Source organism: Bos grunniens, chromosome 7, assembly GCF_055505025.1.
Source record: "Bos grunniens cultivar Pamir isolate PY7600 chromosome 7, Bosgru_T2T1.0, whole genome shotgun sequence".
NCBI classification, from domain to species: domain Eukaryota; kingdom Metazoa; phylum Chordata; class Mammalia; order Artiodactyla; family Bovidae; genus Bos; species Bos grunniens.
The window spans coordinates 46,926,039-46,943,972 of record NC_141171.1 but is presented as its reverse complement, the minus strand read 5'-3'; the positions used below and the strand labels follow the sequence as shown (position 1 = coordinate 46,943,972).

General features: G+C 45.6%; 1 protein-coding gene across 1 annotated transcript; it reads left to right on the top strand.

Annotated features, from left to right (window-relative positions):
* Positions 1-763: 763 nt before the first annotated feature.
* On the top strand, positions 764-2,289 carry NEUROG1 (neurogenin 1). The gene has a single exon (XM_086413513.1). It carries the CDS (start codon positions 1,002-1,004, stop codon positions 1,749-1,751), a length of 750 nt encoding a protein of 249 aa, XP_086269639.1. The 5' UTR covers positions 764-1,001; the 3' UTR covers positions 1,752-2,289.
* Positions 2,290-17,934: the final 15,645 nt, after the last annotated feature.

Genomic DNA, 17,934 nt, shown 5'->3' with positions numbered 1-17,934 from the left:
GTTCACCAACCTGGACAGATCAGAGGTGCCTATCTCTGCCCTCTGCCCTTTGAGCCACACTCAGGCACTCTCTGGTTTTCTTAAATAGGGTTTTGCCTGGGTTCCTAGGGCGCCTGTATTTCGAAACCATTCTTTGGGCGCCGCTCGGTTACAAAACCGCTCTACCAAGTGTTCCAAGAACATCATCTCACATCATCCTTCACAGAGTACGCTCGTGCCCCACTTTACAGATGGGGAAAGTGAAGCTAAATCACTAGCCCGAAGAAGTCACTCTGCAGCCTGAAAGGGAGCGAACGCAGGGTCCCAGCTGGCTCCAGATTTCTGCAACTCGTGCGCCGCCCACACTTTCCGGCCAGCGCCCCACTTCCCCAGCCCACCCCAGCGAGGGGCGCCTGGCCAGCCCCTGGAGGAGCGTGCCTCGGCTGCTAATCGCCCGCTGCCCCCGCCTCCGTTTCACTGCCCGGAGCCGCCCAGTCCAGCTTAGCCCGGAGACAGCTTCGGGGCCGCACGGCGCAGCCGATTGGCCCGCGGTAATTACGGGCACGCTCCGGGAGGGGGGAGGGGTGGGGTGGCCCCCTGCGAGCATAAATTATGCAAATACCCGGGCGCCGCACGGGGCTGACCTGCCGCCAAGCTCCATTCAAGGGGGCTGCCTCGGGGGCGGAGGTGGCTAGGGAGGGGGGGCGCCCATTGTTGCACCGAGTACTTAAGGGGTCCTGAGGCCAGTCGTGTGCCACACTCGGTACTCACACGAGCTGATCTGATCGCCGGCGAGATCACTCGGGAGACAGGCAGGAGCGTGGCCCCTGCAGGCGAGGCGAGGAGTTGAGGCCAAGTTTCCGGTGCGCCCTGAGCCCTTCCAGCCCTTGGCGCCCGCAGCCAGCACAGAGTAGACCCGGGCCGTTCCGAACGTAAGTGCGTCCCGGCGGCCTTGCCCTTAGCCCGGACTCCTGCCCTCTAAGCGCCCTCTTAACTGTCCATCGGTCCTGCACAACGCCACGATGCCAGCCACTCTAGAGACCTGCCTTTCGGACCTCGACTGCGCTAGCAGCAGCAGCAGCAGCAGCAGCAGCACTAGCGACCTGTCCGGCTTCCTCACCGACGAGGAGGACTGTGCCAGGTTCCAACAGCCCGCGTCCGCCACGGGGCCGCCCGTGACGGTCCGCAGGGGCGCACCCGGGATTCCCGGGGCGCCCGACACTCCTCGCGCGCCGGACGATGAGCAGGAGCGGCGGCGGCGCAGGGGCCGCGCACGGGTGCGCTCCGAGGCGCTGCTGCACTCGCTGCGCAGGAGCCGACGCGTCAAGGCCAACGACCGCGAGCGAAACCGTATGCACAACTTGAACGCGGCGCTGGATGCGCTGCGCAGCGTGCTGCCCTCCTTCCCCGACGACACCAAGCTCACCAAGATTGAGACGCTGCGCTTCGCCTACAACTACATCTGGGCTCTGGCGGAGACTCTGCGCCTGGCGGACCAGGGGCTGCCCGGGGGCGGTACCCGCGAGCGCCTCCTGCCGCCACAGTGCGCACCCTGCCTCCCCGGGCCCCCGAGTCCCGCCAGCGACGCGGAGTCCTGGGCCTCCGGTGCCGCCGCCTCCCCCTGCGCCGCTGCCGCCTCGCCACTCTCTGACCCCAGTAGCCCCGTCGCATCCGAAGACTTCACCTATGGCCCCGGCGACCCTCTTTTCTCCTTCCCCGGCCTGCCCAAAGACTTGCTCCACACGACTCCCCGTTTCATCCCTTACCACTAGGGCCCCTTTTGAATACCGTTACCTTCCCCCTCCCCCAGGAGACGGACAGTAGATGGGGACCCAGCTGCGGTCTCCGGCCGCCCAGTCCAGGCAGACCGAGGAAACGGGAGCTTTAAATGGGTAGGGGATACCTGAGCCGCTTGTTAGGTCGCTGCACCCTCGCAGCGCTGCCCCTTGGTCTGTTTCTCCAGCCCTCAGCCCCAGGGCCCCTCCCGCCCGCCCCTAGACGGCCTTTCCTTTTGCACTTTCTGTACTCCACAAAACCTCCTTTGTGGCTGGCTCAGAGCTGACCCCAGCCACCACTTCAGTGTGATTTAGAAAAGGGACACATCAGTCCCTGAAGACGAGGTGAAAAGTCAATTTTACAATTTGTAGAACTCTAATGAAGAAAAACGAGCATGAAAATTCGGTTTGAGCCGGCTGACAATACAATGAAAAGGCTTAAAAAGGAGAGACAAGGAGTAGGCTTCATGCATTATGGATCCCGACCCCCACCACTGCAGGCTCGCTCTAGGAAGAACCCGAGACTCTTGCGTAGCTATTCAGGCACTGGGCTGGAGAGTACTTTAATTTATTCAAGATGCTTCATTCATATGAAAATGTATTTTTGTGCATAAAGAGTTTATTCTATTATTATGAGATATCAAAGTTTACATTTTTGTACTGCAGATGTTTCGTGTAAATAAAAGCTAAATAAAAAAGGTAATAAGTCACCAAGTTTCTTGCCTGTGGTTGGTGTCTCTGGGGCTTTTCTTCCCTTCCCCTGGCTGCTCCACCACTAAAGTGAAACACTATCCCCACCCAACTTCCAAAGTCCAGTCCTTTTTCGAAACAATTAAAAATAAAATGCACCTGATTGCCACCAAAAAAAAAAAAAAAATGGATAAAGTGAGAGTAGGGCATCTGAGATCCATCATTTCCTTTCACTTTGTAAACAGAAGGGAGATCTTTCAGGCTCCCCGTAAGCCAATTAAGACTTTTTAGTGGAGAATTAGCCCCGGATATGCAGCTACCTGTAGAGGTAGGGGCGGTGGGAGAGTCTTTCTTTTGAGGAGCTCCACATCAGCTGGCTCTGTGTTTCAAAGAAAGGGGATTAAAAAGATCAATACGGTGTGACCACTGGCTAGGAAGTCCCAGTGACAGGTGGGCCCAGGCTGGGCAAGCAGAAGGGTCCACTCTTATAACAGCCTATTTAGAGGGGGAAATTGATTTGTAAACAATGCCTCCAAATTGTTGTTCATTGAGGCTGGGATCACTCTGGCTGGGAGGTGTGGGATGAATTATGCTGGTGTGGTGTCCCTGGATGGGTGTGCAGCTGCCTAAAATTGTGAGAGTGTCTGCACCACACACGCACACACGCACACTGTGCCCACAGTGTCCACAGAGGAGAGCATGCAGCGGACTCGGGCCTGGCTTGCTTGGCTAGCCAGGGGCGACAGCCAAAGCTTTCATTTGCTGCCAGAGAAATCAGCCATCCAAACTCAGTGGGGATTTTTCTGGCTGCGGTGTGTTCGTCCGTTGTCTAACAATTAGCTGACAGCCCTGGCCAATAGCGGCTTTTGTTTTAAATCTCAGAATATGGATGATTACAAAGATGGTCCCTAAAATGTAGTTGCTGCCTATTCCCCCAGCTCATAAGTTACCCCACTTAATATTAAGACCATTTTTTTTCATTGAATTGCCCCTTTTCATGAATATAATTATGTACAAAGAGGTGGTAGAAATGGGTTTGGGAAAATAGTATTCTATAGCATGAGAGAAATCTTATCTGTTTAGGGCGTGAATAGAAGCAGAGTCCAGAAGTAAGACTACTAATAGCATTTTCCCCTTGTGGGAATGTCACCCTACTCACGCAGGTCCTGATGAGTTAGACCTACAGAGTCAGATGCTGGGTCCCCGGCAGTCATTGCTAAGTCCATCTATGTACTTCAGATAAAAAGGCTTCTTTTTGGAAGGTTCTGGAAAGTTGGATGCTTCCTCTGTCTGACTGCCCTCAGAACAGAGACAAAGAGTCTTCCAAGAAAAGCTTTGGAAGTTGTGAGAGCTTGGAAGAGAGTGGCTTCTGCTAAAAGCTCCCAGGAAAAAGTTGCATCTCCTGAATAACCCTGCCCAGGTCCCTGCTCTATTGTCTGTCTCAGAATTAATTCACTCTACCAGCTTTGCATTTTCCTATAGCAAAAAACACAAATGGTCTGCGTCAGATTTTCTGCTCTCCCGTGCATAGGATGTGTGGAAGTGCTTCTCTCCAGCTTTCTGAGGGGCTCAGGCCGGGTCTGCAAGAAGGCAGGTCCCCTACAGAGACTGCTCAGCATGGTGTTGGTGCAAGTGTCTGGGCTAGAGGAAGATTCTGCATTCTGTCTGATGTATATTATCATTGTCCCAAAGTCTTGAGAAAACCACCAGCAGACAAACATCCCACACATCCCAGGCATCCTGGAGCCAACAGCTGCAGTAGGAGCTTTGTCTCCTACAACTGCCTACAGCCAGCACTGAAAATGCGAAACACCACTACCCCCAAGAAGAGCAAACTGTATTCCCAATGTTGTTGCCAAAATAGGCACACAACTCCAGGCACAGGGCCCAGAGCAACTTCCATCTAAAGAAAACATCTTTAACAGCATCGATTGATGGAGGGAGCCTCCACCCCTGCCAGTTTATACTGTTCTTTCTCCCATGGAAGCAAGCCTGTAAGTATGGCTTGTAGCTCCCAAATAGGAGAAAAGAAAGGAGGTGATTTAAAAATGCTTATCCCCAGCCCAGGGGCCTCTTTTTGTCCTTCAGCAAATTCTGTCATCATCCACTGGCACTGTGAAGGCAGCTGAGGTTACTAGAGTATTGTAATCATTATAGAGCAAAGAACATCTCACTGACAGCCACGATTCACTTCCTCAACAGAATCTTCCACTGAGGAATCACCTAGCACTTAGAAAAGCTTATTTATTCTACTTGGGTTTATCTCTTTGCTTCTGTCCTGGTGTAATGTGTATTTTTACACTCTTCCTCCAAGTCTTGGAGAAACCAGGTCAGGGACAATGGGGATGACATGGTGAAATGAAGCATTCACTTAGCCTGTCATTTCTTTAATGATTCTATCAAGCCCTGTGTGTTGAGCACCATTCTAGGCATTGGGCTAACCAGGATAGAGCCCTCACCAGAAAGAAACTTACACACTAATGGGGGAGAGACAAAAATCAGCTTATGACAGATGGTGGTAAATGTTGAGAAGAAAAATAACCTAAAATTAGAGGAATATGGAATGCTACAGTGGAAGGGAGGGTGTTCTCTTAGAAAAGACAGCCATGTAAAGGCTTTTGATGAGATGACATTTGAGCAGAGGCTCAGATGCAGAGCGAAGGAACAAGCCTTGATAGTATCTGGAGGAAAGCATCCCAAGGAGAAGGTGCCAAGAGGGGAAAACTCTGGCTATCTACCATGTAGTAGAGGAATGAGGAGGCTGACATGCAGCAGAAGACATGAGGGGGGCAAAATAGGTGCATGCATGCATGCTCAGTCATGTCCAAGTCTTTGCGACGACCCCATGGATTTGTGGCTCACCAGGCTCGTCTGTCCATGGGAATTTTCAGGCAAGAACACTGGAGTGGGTTGCCATTTCCTCCTCCAGGGGATCTTCCCAGCCCAGGGATCAAACCTGCATCACTGGCATCTCCTGAATTGTCAGGCAGGCTCTTTACCACTGAGCCACCTGGGAAACACGGAGACAGGCAGGGGTAGTACAAACCATGATTTTTTTTTTTTTTTCTCAAGTTAATTGCAGGGTTGAAAGAAGAGGAGTGTTGTGAATTTGCTTATAACTGTTAAGGCCACACTTCTTGTTATAGAGATAGCAGAGTTTAGGGGCCAAGATGGAAGCAGAGACCCAACTAAGCACCTGCATAAGAGTCCTGAAGAAAGATTTATGGTGGTGGAAGGGGTTAAGGGTGGTCCAGAACCAGGACAACTTTTAAGAAGAAAACAACAGGATTTGTTTTCGGGTATGAAACAGAGAAATTAAGGATGACTTCAAGGATTTGGGTCAGAAACGATGAACACCATCCCCAAAAAGTCCTCTACAAATGATTAAGTTTGCCTGAAAATGCTCATTTTAGCACCAAAGCAAAGATGGAAAGAGGAATTTCAGTGTCCATAAGGTAAGGACAAGTTGTTGTCCAAGATAACCGTAACCTTCTCCAGTCTCAGAAGCCTAAGAGAAATGCCTCGGAGAAGGCTTATAATGGGTGGGAGGCGTGAGTAGGGGGACGGGGCCCATGATGTCCAGGGCAATATTCTCAATGACATCATCATCATTAACCCCATCATACCAGCTAACACTTACACAGCACTTATTGTGTATTCTACGCACATTCTCTAGGCAAGAATACTTGAGTGGTTAACCATTCCTTTCTCCAAGGGATCTTGCTGACCCAGGAATCAAACCTGAGTCTCCTGCATTGCTGGCAGATTCTTTACCTTCAGAGCCACCAGGGAAGCCCCTGCAAGCACACTACACATATTAATGATTTAATTCTCATAACCCATGAGGTTAATAATATCATTATCTCTGTTTTGCAGAGCATTATCTCTGAGGCACAGAGAAGTCAAATAACTGTTCTAAGAGCACGCTGAAAGTAAGTCATGAAGGTGGAATTTGAACTCAGACAATCTGGTTCCAGCATTTCTACTGCTTCTTATATTGTTCCTCTTGGAACAAAAATGGAATACAACTAAGAAAAAGCATCATGGACCACAAGCTTTGCTTTCTGGGGCCCAGCCTGATCCAAGTGTAAGCTTAATCATTGTTACAGGCAAGGCTCAGCTGCCATATGGGGCTGTTGGTTGCATGAGGAAAAGGGCTCATTCCTCCGATCCTCCTGGTGCAAAGCGCAGAAAGCAAGGTAAGTGGAGTTTCCCCTGTCCACCCCGCACCTCCCAAAGGGGCTGTGCATGGGGCACAGTCCTTATGACCTGATCTAGCAGCCCTGCCTAGAGGCAAGAGGAAGTCGGGGGAATAGTCCTTTTCCTGACTGAGATAGAGGAAGCCTATCTCAGGGTTTGGGGTGAGTTTTCTGGCAAGGACCTGGGGTGTCACTATTTCAATTTGTAAGATCAATAGGGCCAAGAGCCTGGTGGCATCTTTTTCTGAAAAATCACCATTCACAGTTGGCCAGAAAGGCCCCATCCATCTCATCAAAGCCTAGACTTCCTTAGAAAATACTTCTGGGGTTGCTCCAATCTAGGCCAAGCAGGGAATCAAGGTTCCCATGTTCTCCTTCAAAGAGCCTAATGGTGGAGGCTGGAGCCTTCTGGAAGGTGCTCTGGTCAACTTCCACCAATATCCTGCATCAGCCATTGGCCAAGAACTGTAGGAGCTGTCACTTCCTGGGATGGCTTAGGACAGACACTCAGCTCCAGTACTGAGCTCACCTGCTTGCCTCTGGACTGGTGGCCAGGATGGGGACAACTCTAAAGGCAGGATGCCAAAACTGGCTGTTGGGATTTCAATTATATTGTTTTGGTTTCTAACACAAACCAGCCCAGAGGTACCCAAACTGTTGACTTTTCAGATAGGAAGTTTTAAATAACTATGATGAATACTGTAAAGAATTTAGTGGAAATTGTGGACAATATGCTTATGTTAGTCAGGGTTTTCCAGAGAAACAAAACCAGTGGGATATATAAGTATACGTATAAGAGGAGATTTATTACAGAAATTGGCTCACAGTGTTATGGAGGCTGAGAAGTCCTATGACATGCTGCAAGTTGAAGAACCAGGAAAGCTAGTGGTGTAATTCAGACCAAATCTGAAAGCCTGAGAATACCAGGCAGCCAATGATCTAAGTCCCAGTGTGAGTCGAAAGCCCCCAACCAGGAGCACTGATGTCCTAGAAGATGGCTGTCTCAACTTAAGCAGAGAGGAAATCCACCTTCCTCATCCTTCTGTTTTATTCGGGTCCTCAGGGAGATCTTTACTCAGTCTACTGATTCAAATGCTAATCTCTTCCAGAGACAACTTCATAGATGTCTTCCAGAAATAATGTTTTACCAGCTTTCTGGGCATCCCTTAGCCCAGTCAAGTTGACATATAAACTTAATTATCACAATGCTTTAAAAAAATTTTGGGAAATTCAGCTATGATAACTCTAAGAAATCAAAGTGAAGTGGTAGAAAATTACCCATGATATTGCACACTCATCAATAGCTTGGATATTTCTAAAGATTCCATGATCTTGAAGATAGATGAACTGACTATATCCAAACTGAAACATGAAGAGAAAAAAAGGAGTAGGAAAAACCACCACAGAATGGAGCATTCAAGAAATGATATCAAATGAAAACCTGAATCTACATAAAGAAATGAAAAAAAAAAGGAAATGGTTAAAATGAAAGTAAAAGACTCTTTTTTTTACTTATCTTAAATCAGTTTAAAAGATAATTGTATAAAACAAAATGAGTAATACTGTACTGTGGCACTGACAACATAAGTAAAATGTCCAAGAAAAATAACCCAGGGAATTCCCTGGTGGTCTAGTGGTTAGGACTCTGCATTTCCACTGCAGGGAACACAGGTTCAATCCCTAGTTAGGAGAACTAAGATTCTGCAAGCCACGTGGCAAAAAAAAGAAAGAAAGAAAGAAACAAGAAAAATAACCCAAAGAATGGGTGAGGTCAATGGGAATACAGTTGACTTTTGAACATACCAAGTTTGAACTGAGCAGATCCATTTATATGTGGATTTTTTTCCCCACTAAATATGTACTGCAATACTACACAATCTGTGGCCGGTTGAATCTATGGTTTGGGACAGCAGATGTGTAGAGCTGACTCTCAGGTTATTCACTGGTTTTCCACTGCATGGAGGCTGGGCATCCCAGCCCCTGAATTATTCAAGGGACAACTGCACTCTTGTAAGACTCTTTCACTTTACATAAAGTGGTAAAATATTCTTTGAGGATACATTCAGCTACATTAACAGTATACTTTGTAAACCCTAGGAGAAAACTGCAAAAATTTACAAAATCATGTAACAAGCCAAAAGTAGAAGCATAATAGACTAATAAAAAAAAAAAACATTCAGTTAATTCAAAAGAAGTGGGGGAAAAGGAACAAAGAACAGATAAGATGAATAGAAAACAACTAGGAAGATGATGAATTTAAATCCAATCTCATAAATAATTATATTAAGTACAACTTACATTAAAATCCAAAGGCTGTCACCCAACTGTAGGTTATCTACAAGAAATCCACTTCAAAGATAAAGATATAAATAGCTTAAAAGAATGGAAAGGAAAAAGACAGGCCGTGTAAATACTTTTAAGAAAACTACAGTGGCTGTATTAATATCAGACTAAATAGACTTCGGCTTCCCAGGTGGCTCAGGGGTGAACAATATGCCTGCCAATGCAGGAGACGAAAATTCGATCCCTAGTTTAGGGAGATCCCATGGAGAAGGAAATGGCAACCCACTACAGTATTCTTGCCTAGAATATCCCATGGACAGAGAAGCCTAGTGAGCTACATACAGCCCGTGGCATTGCAAGAGAGCTGGACAAAACTTAGAGTGACTAAACAACAACAAACAGGCTCCAGACGAGACATGTTTCCAGGGATAAGGAGGGACACTATCTAATGATAAAGGGGTCAATTCACCAAGAAAATATAACAATCCTACATGTGTAAGCACTCAACAATGAACCTTCGAAAAAAAGAAAAAACACAAATCCACAAATCTACAAAGACTCAACACTCATCACTCGGTATAATATATAAAAAGTAGAAAATCAGTAAGGATATAGTATATCTGAACAACACTATTAACCAACTTGGCCTAATTTATACTTACAAAATAACACCATCCACACTCAAACAATAGCAGAACAGATATTCTTGTCAAATACGCACAGACTATTCACCAAGATATTCTGGGTCATAAAATAATTTCAATAATTTAAGCCAATTCAAGTTAATGTAAGCCAATTCAAGAACTAAATATGTTCTCTGAAACTGCAAATTCCCAAATAATTGGAAATGGAACAACAGTCTCCTACATCACCCATTGTTCAGAGGGGAAGTGTATTTAGTAACTTGCATAGCAATTTGAGTCTGTTATCTAATAATAAAATAGTTTAGGTTTGTATCTTGTATGTCTTTGGGAGGTTTTTTCCCCTTCATTTTCTAGTAATTCATTTTTATTATTTGATATAAAAATGTTTATCTGAAATATATTGAAAATGTAGAATTATTCACTACATGAAGTTTGAGAAGCACTGCCCTGGAGAACAGTGGGCAACTTGGAGGACCCTGACTTTCTGAACGACTGTGTGAAGCAGAGCCACCCGGCTACCTGAGATGCTTTTCTTGGACTGTTGCATGAATGAGAAATGAACTTGTTCTTGAAGCCATGGTATCACTGTGTCCCTGTTCTAGGAGTCAATCCTTACCCTAACTGGCGTTGCCACTAAGGCATGCTGCCTATTGTCTCTGAGCCACTGTTTTAGTCCCAGGTAGAGCTAGAAGCAAGCTCTTTCCAGAGAGAGTACAGGTTCTTGAGAAAGCCAGCCAAGTGAACATCACTCTTCTCATCGCAGAGAGTCCCCGCAAAAGAGAGGAGGTAAAAGCTAAAGTCCTTACTTCTTCAGCAGAGTACAGGCAGGTTGATAGCAGAGATGGGGTGTGAAGCCATTCCAATGGCCTGTAAGTGCCCAGCAGAACCTGGCTTTCCCTAGCTGCTTGTGAGAGGGGCAGGATTTCTATCAGCAAGCACAGCAGCAGTGCTGGGAACTGCTATGGCTACCCCAGAAAGATGGCTCTAGGGTCTCGCTCTTACAGGGCCAACTTACAATGAGTGTTTCCGACTATTACTGAGGGTGCTCAGGCAATGTAACCCACCAGCCCAGGTCTGTTAGTTCCTAATTGGTAACTTCTTTTTGCCTGTCTCTTTATCTGTAAAGTGGATATAATGATAGTACATATCTATGTCACAGGATTTTCCAAGTCTTCAATGAAGGCTTCACTCTTCACGGAAAGAGGGAAAACACATGTCTCACCCATTAAAAGGACTTGATAAATGTTAGCTATTGACTGATTTAGCTGCAAACCAATCACCCTTTGTGATGAGATGGTCTTTCTTTGGTCACCAGATGGTCCCTACCTTTCTTCAAGACTGTAGGTCTTAGATACAAACCTAACTAGCGTAACTTGGTGCTAATGAAGCAATATAATTTTGGAGGCCAATGCTATACTTCAAATGTAAAACTGTGATTAGAGGACTTAGGAAGGATATTAAATTCTACCTGGTGGCTGTCTGATTGAAGCCCAGACAAATCTCACTGCCTTTAAAAATGGCTTCATCTGAAGCATGAGGACCTGACTACAGTGCTTTCTAGTTTACCAAGCAATTTCGCATCCATCATCTGATATTAGCCTCACAATGTCCAGTGAAGTAGAAGGGATTATTGTATCTGTAGCACAGATGAGGTAAGGGGCTCAGAGGTTAAGTGGTTCACCCAAGGTCACGAGGTTAATGAGGGGAGAACGTGGGGCTTGGAGCCACATCTGGGTCCAGGCCCATTTCTTTCTCCCAGATACTTTTGTGTTCCAGGCTTGCCTCACCTGACCCAGAGCACAGACCCCCACAGTCAGAGGCATTTCTGTGTGATGATTTGTAATCAAGCCAAAGATGAATAATGATGAATATGTGATTAGGTTGAACCATATAAAATTGCCAGTTATTTTTTACTACAGAAATGGTGATTTCATGTGGTTCAACCTAGTAACCAGCACTTACTTAGATGCTTACCATTGGTTAGACACTGAGCCAAGCTTTTTATCATCACATCATCTTATCTAATCATAATAACCTTACTGTTTCCAATTTAAAGATGAGGAGTCTGAAGCCAGGGCTTCCAAACCAGTAAGTGAAGGGGCAGGACTTAAATTCATGCACCTAAGCCCAGAGCGTACACCCTTCACCAGAGCACTGCCCTACCATTTATTTCTCCAGCAGGAAAGCATGAGCCCCTAATGACAGAAAACATGTCTTAATCAACTGCATAGTGCCACAAGCAACACCTAATATTCATTCATTCAACAAATTTGAGGGCATAGTAGGCTTCTTGTTGTGAGACAATTCTCCATTGAGTCTTAAGCATTTCTACACATGGTGAACAGAGGCACTAACTGCTCTTCAGTCTGTTCCAGACTATCTTTTCAAAGCCATTTGTATACTGAACAGACTTGGAAGAGAGAGATCGTGTCTCTATCCAGAGCAAAGGGCAGATGCAGACTGTCCAGTATAAAAGAATCATGTTCCCTAAGCTCAGAGCTCCTCTCCTGTAATGCACCGAGTGTCATGTGGCCCTCTTCCTGTCACCCTAGAAAAATCAGGACTTGGGAACCATCCTAATGATGCTAATACATTGGTTACTGCTACTGCTGTGAGTAATAGACTATCCTTTGCCTCTGACTATGAGTTCCCTATCTTCCACCAGCATGAAACTGTGGCAGGCTAACCAGTTACCTTGCAAGCAAGATACAATCTCAGATCAGAGTTGTTGACTATGCTGGCCAAACAAATGAATGCGTGTAACAAGCACTCCTGGTGTACACTGCACTGTGTCTTAAACATTTTAATAGTGTCAGAGAGCCGTGCCTACCACTCCCAGAGAGATAATGCCAAGATAGTGGGTCTGGTTTCCCTGAGTGACCACTGATCTGCAAAATAGCCACATCAGCACCAACTTTTATTGGGAACTGACTGTGTGTCTGGCTCCAATGTTTTGAATTCCACAGTGTCTCCCTGGGAGCATTTTGTGTTTGTTGAGCAAATGATCCACTCCACTATTCAACAAATATTAATTGAGTGCCTACTGTGTGCCTGACTCTGCTCTAGGATTTGAGAGAATCAGACAGATAGAACCCCTGCTTTCATGGGGTTTAGCCACTGGTAGGAGAAACAGTCAACACACAAAATATCAGATAGTGATTTTAAAAAAAAGAAGAAGAAGAAATCTCTGCTCTAATTTAAGGAGCTTCCCTCATAGCTCAGTTGGTAAAAAATCTGCCTGTAATGCAGGAGACCTGGGTTCAATTCCTGGATTTGGAAGATCCCCTGGAGAAGGAAATGGCAACCCACTCCAGGATTCTTGCCTGGAGAATCCCACAGACAGAGGAACCTGGCAGGCTACAGTCCATGGGGTCATAAGAGTCAGACAAGATTTAGTGACTAAACCACCACCATACACTAAAGAGTCAGTAAAACCCCTTTAAAAGTGGTGGTCAGGGGAGACCCCTCGGAAGAGTGGGACTCTAAGCTGACCCCTGACTGATGAGAGTCAGCTTTGCATGGATCAGGAGGATGAGCAGCTCAATCAGAGGGAATATGATTGGTGTGTTCAAAGGAGAAGGAAGAAGCCAGTATGAATGGAGCCCAGCAAAGCAGGAGGTGATGGCAGAAAGAGAGCAACAGTGTGTGGGACTTTATGGCGCTCCAAGGATATTTCCCGTCAAAACGACAGTGGGGGGCATAGAGTGCTTTTAATCAGGACCTGGCAGCCCCAAGTAACAAGAACCACCACACTGTAGGTGCCAGGTCCCGTATCATGAAGGACTTTTACTCCACAACTCATCGTCTATAAGGTGACCACCTGCTAGAAAAATAAACACACAAAAAACTTAGGTAGCATGAATTTCCAGAGACTGGCTATTTAACAAAGTAAACATATGGGATTCTTTTTTTCTTCTTAGAAAAGACCAGAGCTTCTGTGGCACCAGCTGAGTTCAGTTGACACAGGCTCCTACAGGAAACCCTTGCCCCAAGAAGCTCGAAGAACCAAAGTATGAGTCACCCCCTGATTATGGGCTACACGAGGCCAGCAGCACAGGAGGGGAGCTGCCAGACACTGGAGCAGGGGCTGAGGAAGACCGTGCAGCTGTGTGTTGAGTCTAAGATTTTTAAAGAAAGGGGAAAGGGTGGGGGCGGAAGACTGAGGGCCCTTGCAAATATCATAGTACCTCCCCGACCACCTTTTCTAATGTAGTTAAAGGAAGTATTTATAAAAAGAAAAGAAAAATTCAATGACTAAAGATGATAATAATCCATTTAAAACAGTCACCACCACAACAAACCTCCAAATACTCAAACCCAGGGGAACAACTCAGTAAAGTAGAACTGAATGGCATCATGAAAAAGAATTATCTATTATGAATGTGAGCGCATAAAACTTGAATAAAATGTTAGGTAGAAAGAGACTGCAAATTTTCTCTATAATTGATCAAAATAATGCAAAAACTAAGACTGGAGGAGTTAGAGAGATATCAACGGTAGTTCAGAAGTGGGAGAGGTTACATATTTTATAAAGGTGCTCACTCAATTAAAAATTATAAACCAAAGACCTTTCCTGGTCTCAAAACCAGAATACAGGTTTTAAGAAAAACACATTTTCCAGAGTCAGCAAGACCTGACATATCAGAGCTTCATTTAGAAGCCCGTTACTCTGGCCAAGCTGGATCTGGAGATTGTCATACTGAGTGAAGTAAGTTCCGACGCAGAAAGACAAATATCATATGATATTGCTTATATGTGGAATCTTAAAAAAAAAAAAGTACACATGAATTTATTTACAAAACAAAAATAGAGTCACAGATGTAGAAAACAAACTTATGGTTATTAGGAGATACAGTGAGGGAGGGATAAATGGGGAGATTGGGCTTGACATATACACACTACTACATGTAAAATAGATAACTAATAAACCCCCCTGTATAGCACAGGGAACTCTACTCAATACTCTGTAACGGGCTATATGGGAAAAGATTCTAAAAAAAGAGTGGACACATATATACATATAACTGATTCACTTTGCTGTATACCTACTAACACAACATTGTAGATCACCTATGCTCCAATACAATAAAAAAAAAGAAGTCATTGGAAATAAAACTGAGCCCGTCAGTCCTTAAATGTCCTTAGGCATTTACAGCTTTCTCTCTGCTACAGGCAGCAGTTTTAATAAGTCGCCCTGTCCAGATTCGCCTAATGATACGCTTTCTACATTAAAAAAAAAAAAAAAAGGGCTTGTGAAACTTAATTCCTCTGACAGAAGCAAGCTCAGGTCTCTGAAGCAGCGAAGATTTCAGATTTCCGCCGGGTTTCCTTGCACCTGCCCTTGCGACGCATGAGGTTTTGTGTGCAGAAGCCTCCAGGGGTTGAAATTTAGCCCTGTCCATGTAGCGGGAAGGTCAGCCGAAGTCACTGGGTCCCAAGACACTGGATTTCAATCTCCGACCAAAAACAAAACATCAAAACACTTCTATTCACTGGGACGTGCTTAGCAGCGCGCTGGCATTTACAAATGTAACGCAGCACCGCATGGCTCAGAGACGGGGCTCAGCTTAGAAAGTCGATTGTTCTTCGGAGGTCTGACAACCTCTATCAGATCTGTGTCAGCCCAGCTCCAGCAAACACTCCCGAGAAAGCCAGCCTCCTCCAGGCTGAGCCCCGGCTGCCACCTGATATCTGAATGAGGAACAGAGCCAGCAAAATCCTAACTCCTTTTGGGATGTCTGCTTCTGTGGGAAATGGTTTTGACTTTCTTAGAAACCATTAATGTGGGAAAAAATTAATTTTAGATGGGCTTTTAAAAGTTGTTGCGCAACCACTAATCAGAGTCCATAGTCTTTCCCTAGGAAGAAAATTTTTGCTCCATTTACCGGTCTATTTCTTAGTAAGTATCTTCCCATCTGGGCAGACTCCTTTCTTGGTATTATTATTATTTGTTAGAATGATGATAATTTACAGTAGTGTGTGTGCTCAATCACACCCAGCGCTTTTGCAACCCCATGGACTGTAGCCTGCCAGATTCCTCTGTCCATGGAATTTTTCAGGCAAGAATACTGAAGTGGATTGCCATTGCCTCCTCTGGTGGATCTTCCTGACCCAGGGATCAAACTCACATCTCCTGAGTCTCCTGCATTGCAGGTAGATTCTTTACCACTGAGCTATCAGGGAAGTCCCAATTACAACAGCAGTCAGAGCTAACTGCTCATTTACTGTGTGCTACTTGAAAAGAAATGCAAAAAAGCAAAATGGCTGTCTGAGGAGGCCTTACAAATAGCTGTAAAAAGAAGAGAAGCGAAAAGCAAAGGAGAAAAGGAAAGATATTCCCATTTGAATGAAGAGTTCCAAAGAATAGCAAGGAGAGATAAGAAAGCCTTCCTCAGCAATCAATGCAAAGAAATAGAGGAAAACAACAGAATGGGAAAGACTAGAGATCTCTTCCGAGAAGGCAATGGCACCCCACTCAAGTACTCTTGCCTGGAAAATCCCATGGATGGAGGAGCCTGGTAGGCTGCAGTCCATGGGATCGCTAAGAGTCGGACACTGCTGAGCGACTTCACTTTCACTTTTCACTTTCATGCATTGGAGAAAGAAATGGTAACCCACTCCAGTATTCTTGCCTGGAGAATCCCAGGGACGGGGGAGCCTGGTGGGCTACTGTCTATGGGGTCGCCCAGAGTCAGACACGACTGAAGCGACTTAGCAGTAGCAGTAGAGATCTCTTCAAGAAAATTAGAGATACCAAGGGAACATTTCATGCAAAGATGGGCTCAATAAAGGACAGAAATCGTATGGACCTAACAGAAGCAGAAGATATTAAGGAGAGACGGCAAGAATACACAGAAGAACTGTACAAAAAAGATCTTCACGACCAAGATAATCACGATGGTGTGATCACTCACCTAGAGCCAGACATCCTGGAATGTGAAGTCAAGTGGGCCTTAGAAAGCATCACTACGAACAAAGCTAGTGGAGGTGATGGAATTCCAGTTGAGCTCTTTCAAATCCTGAAAGATGATGCTGTGAAAGTGCTGCACTCAACATGCCAGCAAATTTGGAAAACTCAGCAGTGGCCACAGGACTGGAAAAGGTCAGTTTTCATTCCAATCCCAAAGAAAGGCAATGCCAAAGAATTCTCAAACTACCGCACATTTGTACTCATCTCATACGCTAGTAAGGTAATGCTCAAAATTCTCCAAGCCAGGCTTCAGCAATACGTGAACCGTGAACTTCCTAATGTTCAAGCTGGTTTTAGAAATGGCAGAGGAACCAGAGACCAAATTGCCAACATCCACTGGATCATCGAAAAAGCAAGAGAGTTCCAGAAAAACATCTATTTCTGCTTTATTGACTATGCCAAAGCCTTTGACTGTGTGGCTCACAATAAACTGGAAAATTCTGAAAGAGATGGGAATACCAGACCACCTGACCTGCCTCTTGAGAAACCTGTATACAGGTCAGGAAGCAACAGTTAGAACTGGACATGGAACAACAGACTGGTTCCAAATAGGAAAAGGAGTACGTCAAGGCTGTATACTATCACCCTGCTTATTTAATTTATATGCAGAGTACATCATGAGAAACACTGGGCTGGAGGAAACACAAGCTGGAATCAAGACTGCTGGGAGAAATATCAATAACCTCAGATATGCAGATGACACCATGCTTATGGCAGAAAGTGAAGAGGAACTAAAAAGCCTCTTGATGAAAGTGAAAGAGGAGAGTGAAAAAGTTGGCTTAAAGCTCAACATTCAGAAAACTGAGATCATGGCATCTGGTCCCATCACTTCATGGGAAATAGATGGGGAAACAGTGGAAACAGTGTCAGACTTTATTTTGGGGGGGCTCCAAAATCACTGCAGATGGTGACTGCAGCCATGAAATTAAAAGATGCTTACTCCTTGGAAGGAAAGTTATGACCAATCTAGATAGCATATTCAAAAGCAGAGACATTACTTTGCCAACAAAGGTCCGTCTAGTCAAGGCTATGGTTTTTCCAGTGGTCCTGTATGGATGTGAGAGTTGGACTGTAAAGAAAGCTGAGCACTGAAGAATTGATGCTTTTGAACTGTGGTGTTGGAGAAGACTCTTGTGAGTCCCTTGGACTGCAAGGAGATCCAATCAATCCATCCTAAAGGAGACCAGTCCTGGGTGTTCTTTGGAAGGACTGATGCTGAGGCTGAAACTCCAATACTTTGGCCACCTCATGTGAAGAACTGACTCATTGGAAAAGACCCTGATGCTGGGAGGGATTGGGGGCAGGAGGAGAAGGGGACAACGGAAGATGAGATGGCTGGATGGCATCACCGACTCGATGGACGTGAGTTTGAGTGAACTCTGGGAGTTGGTGAT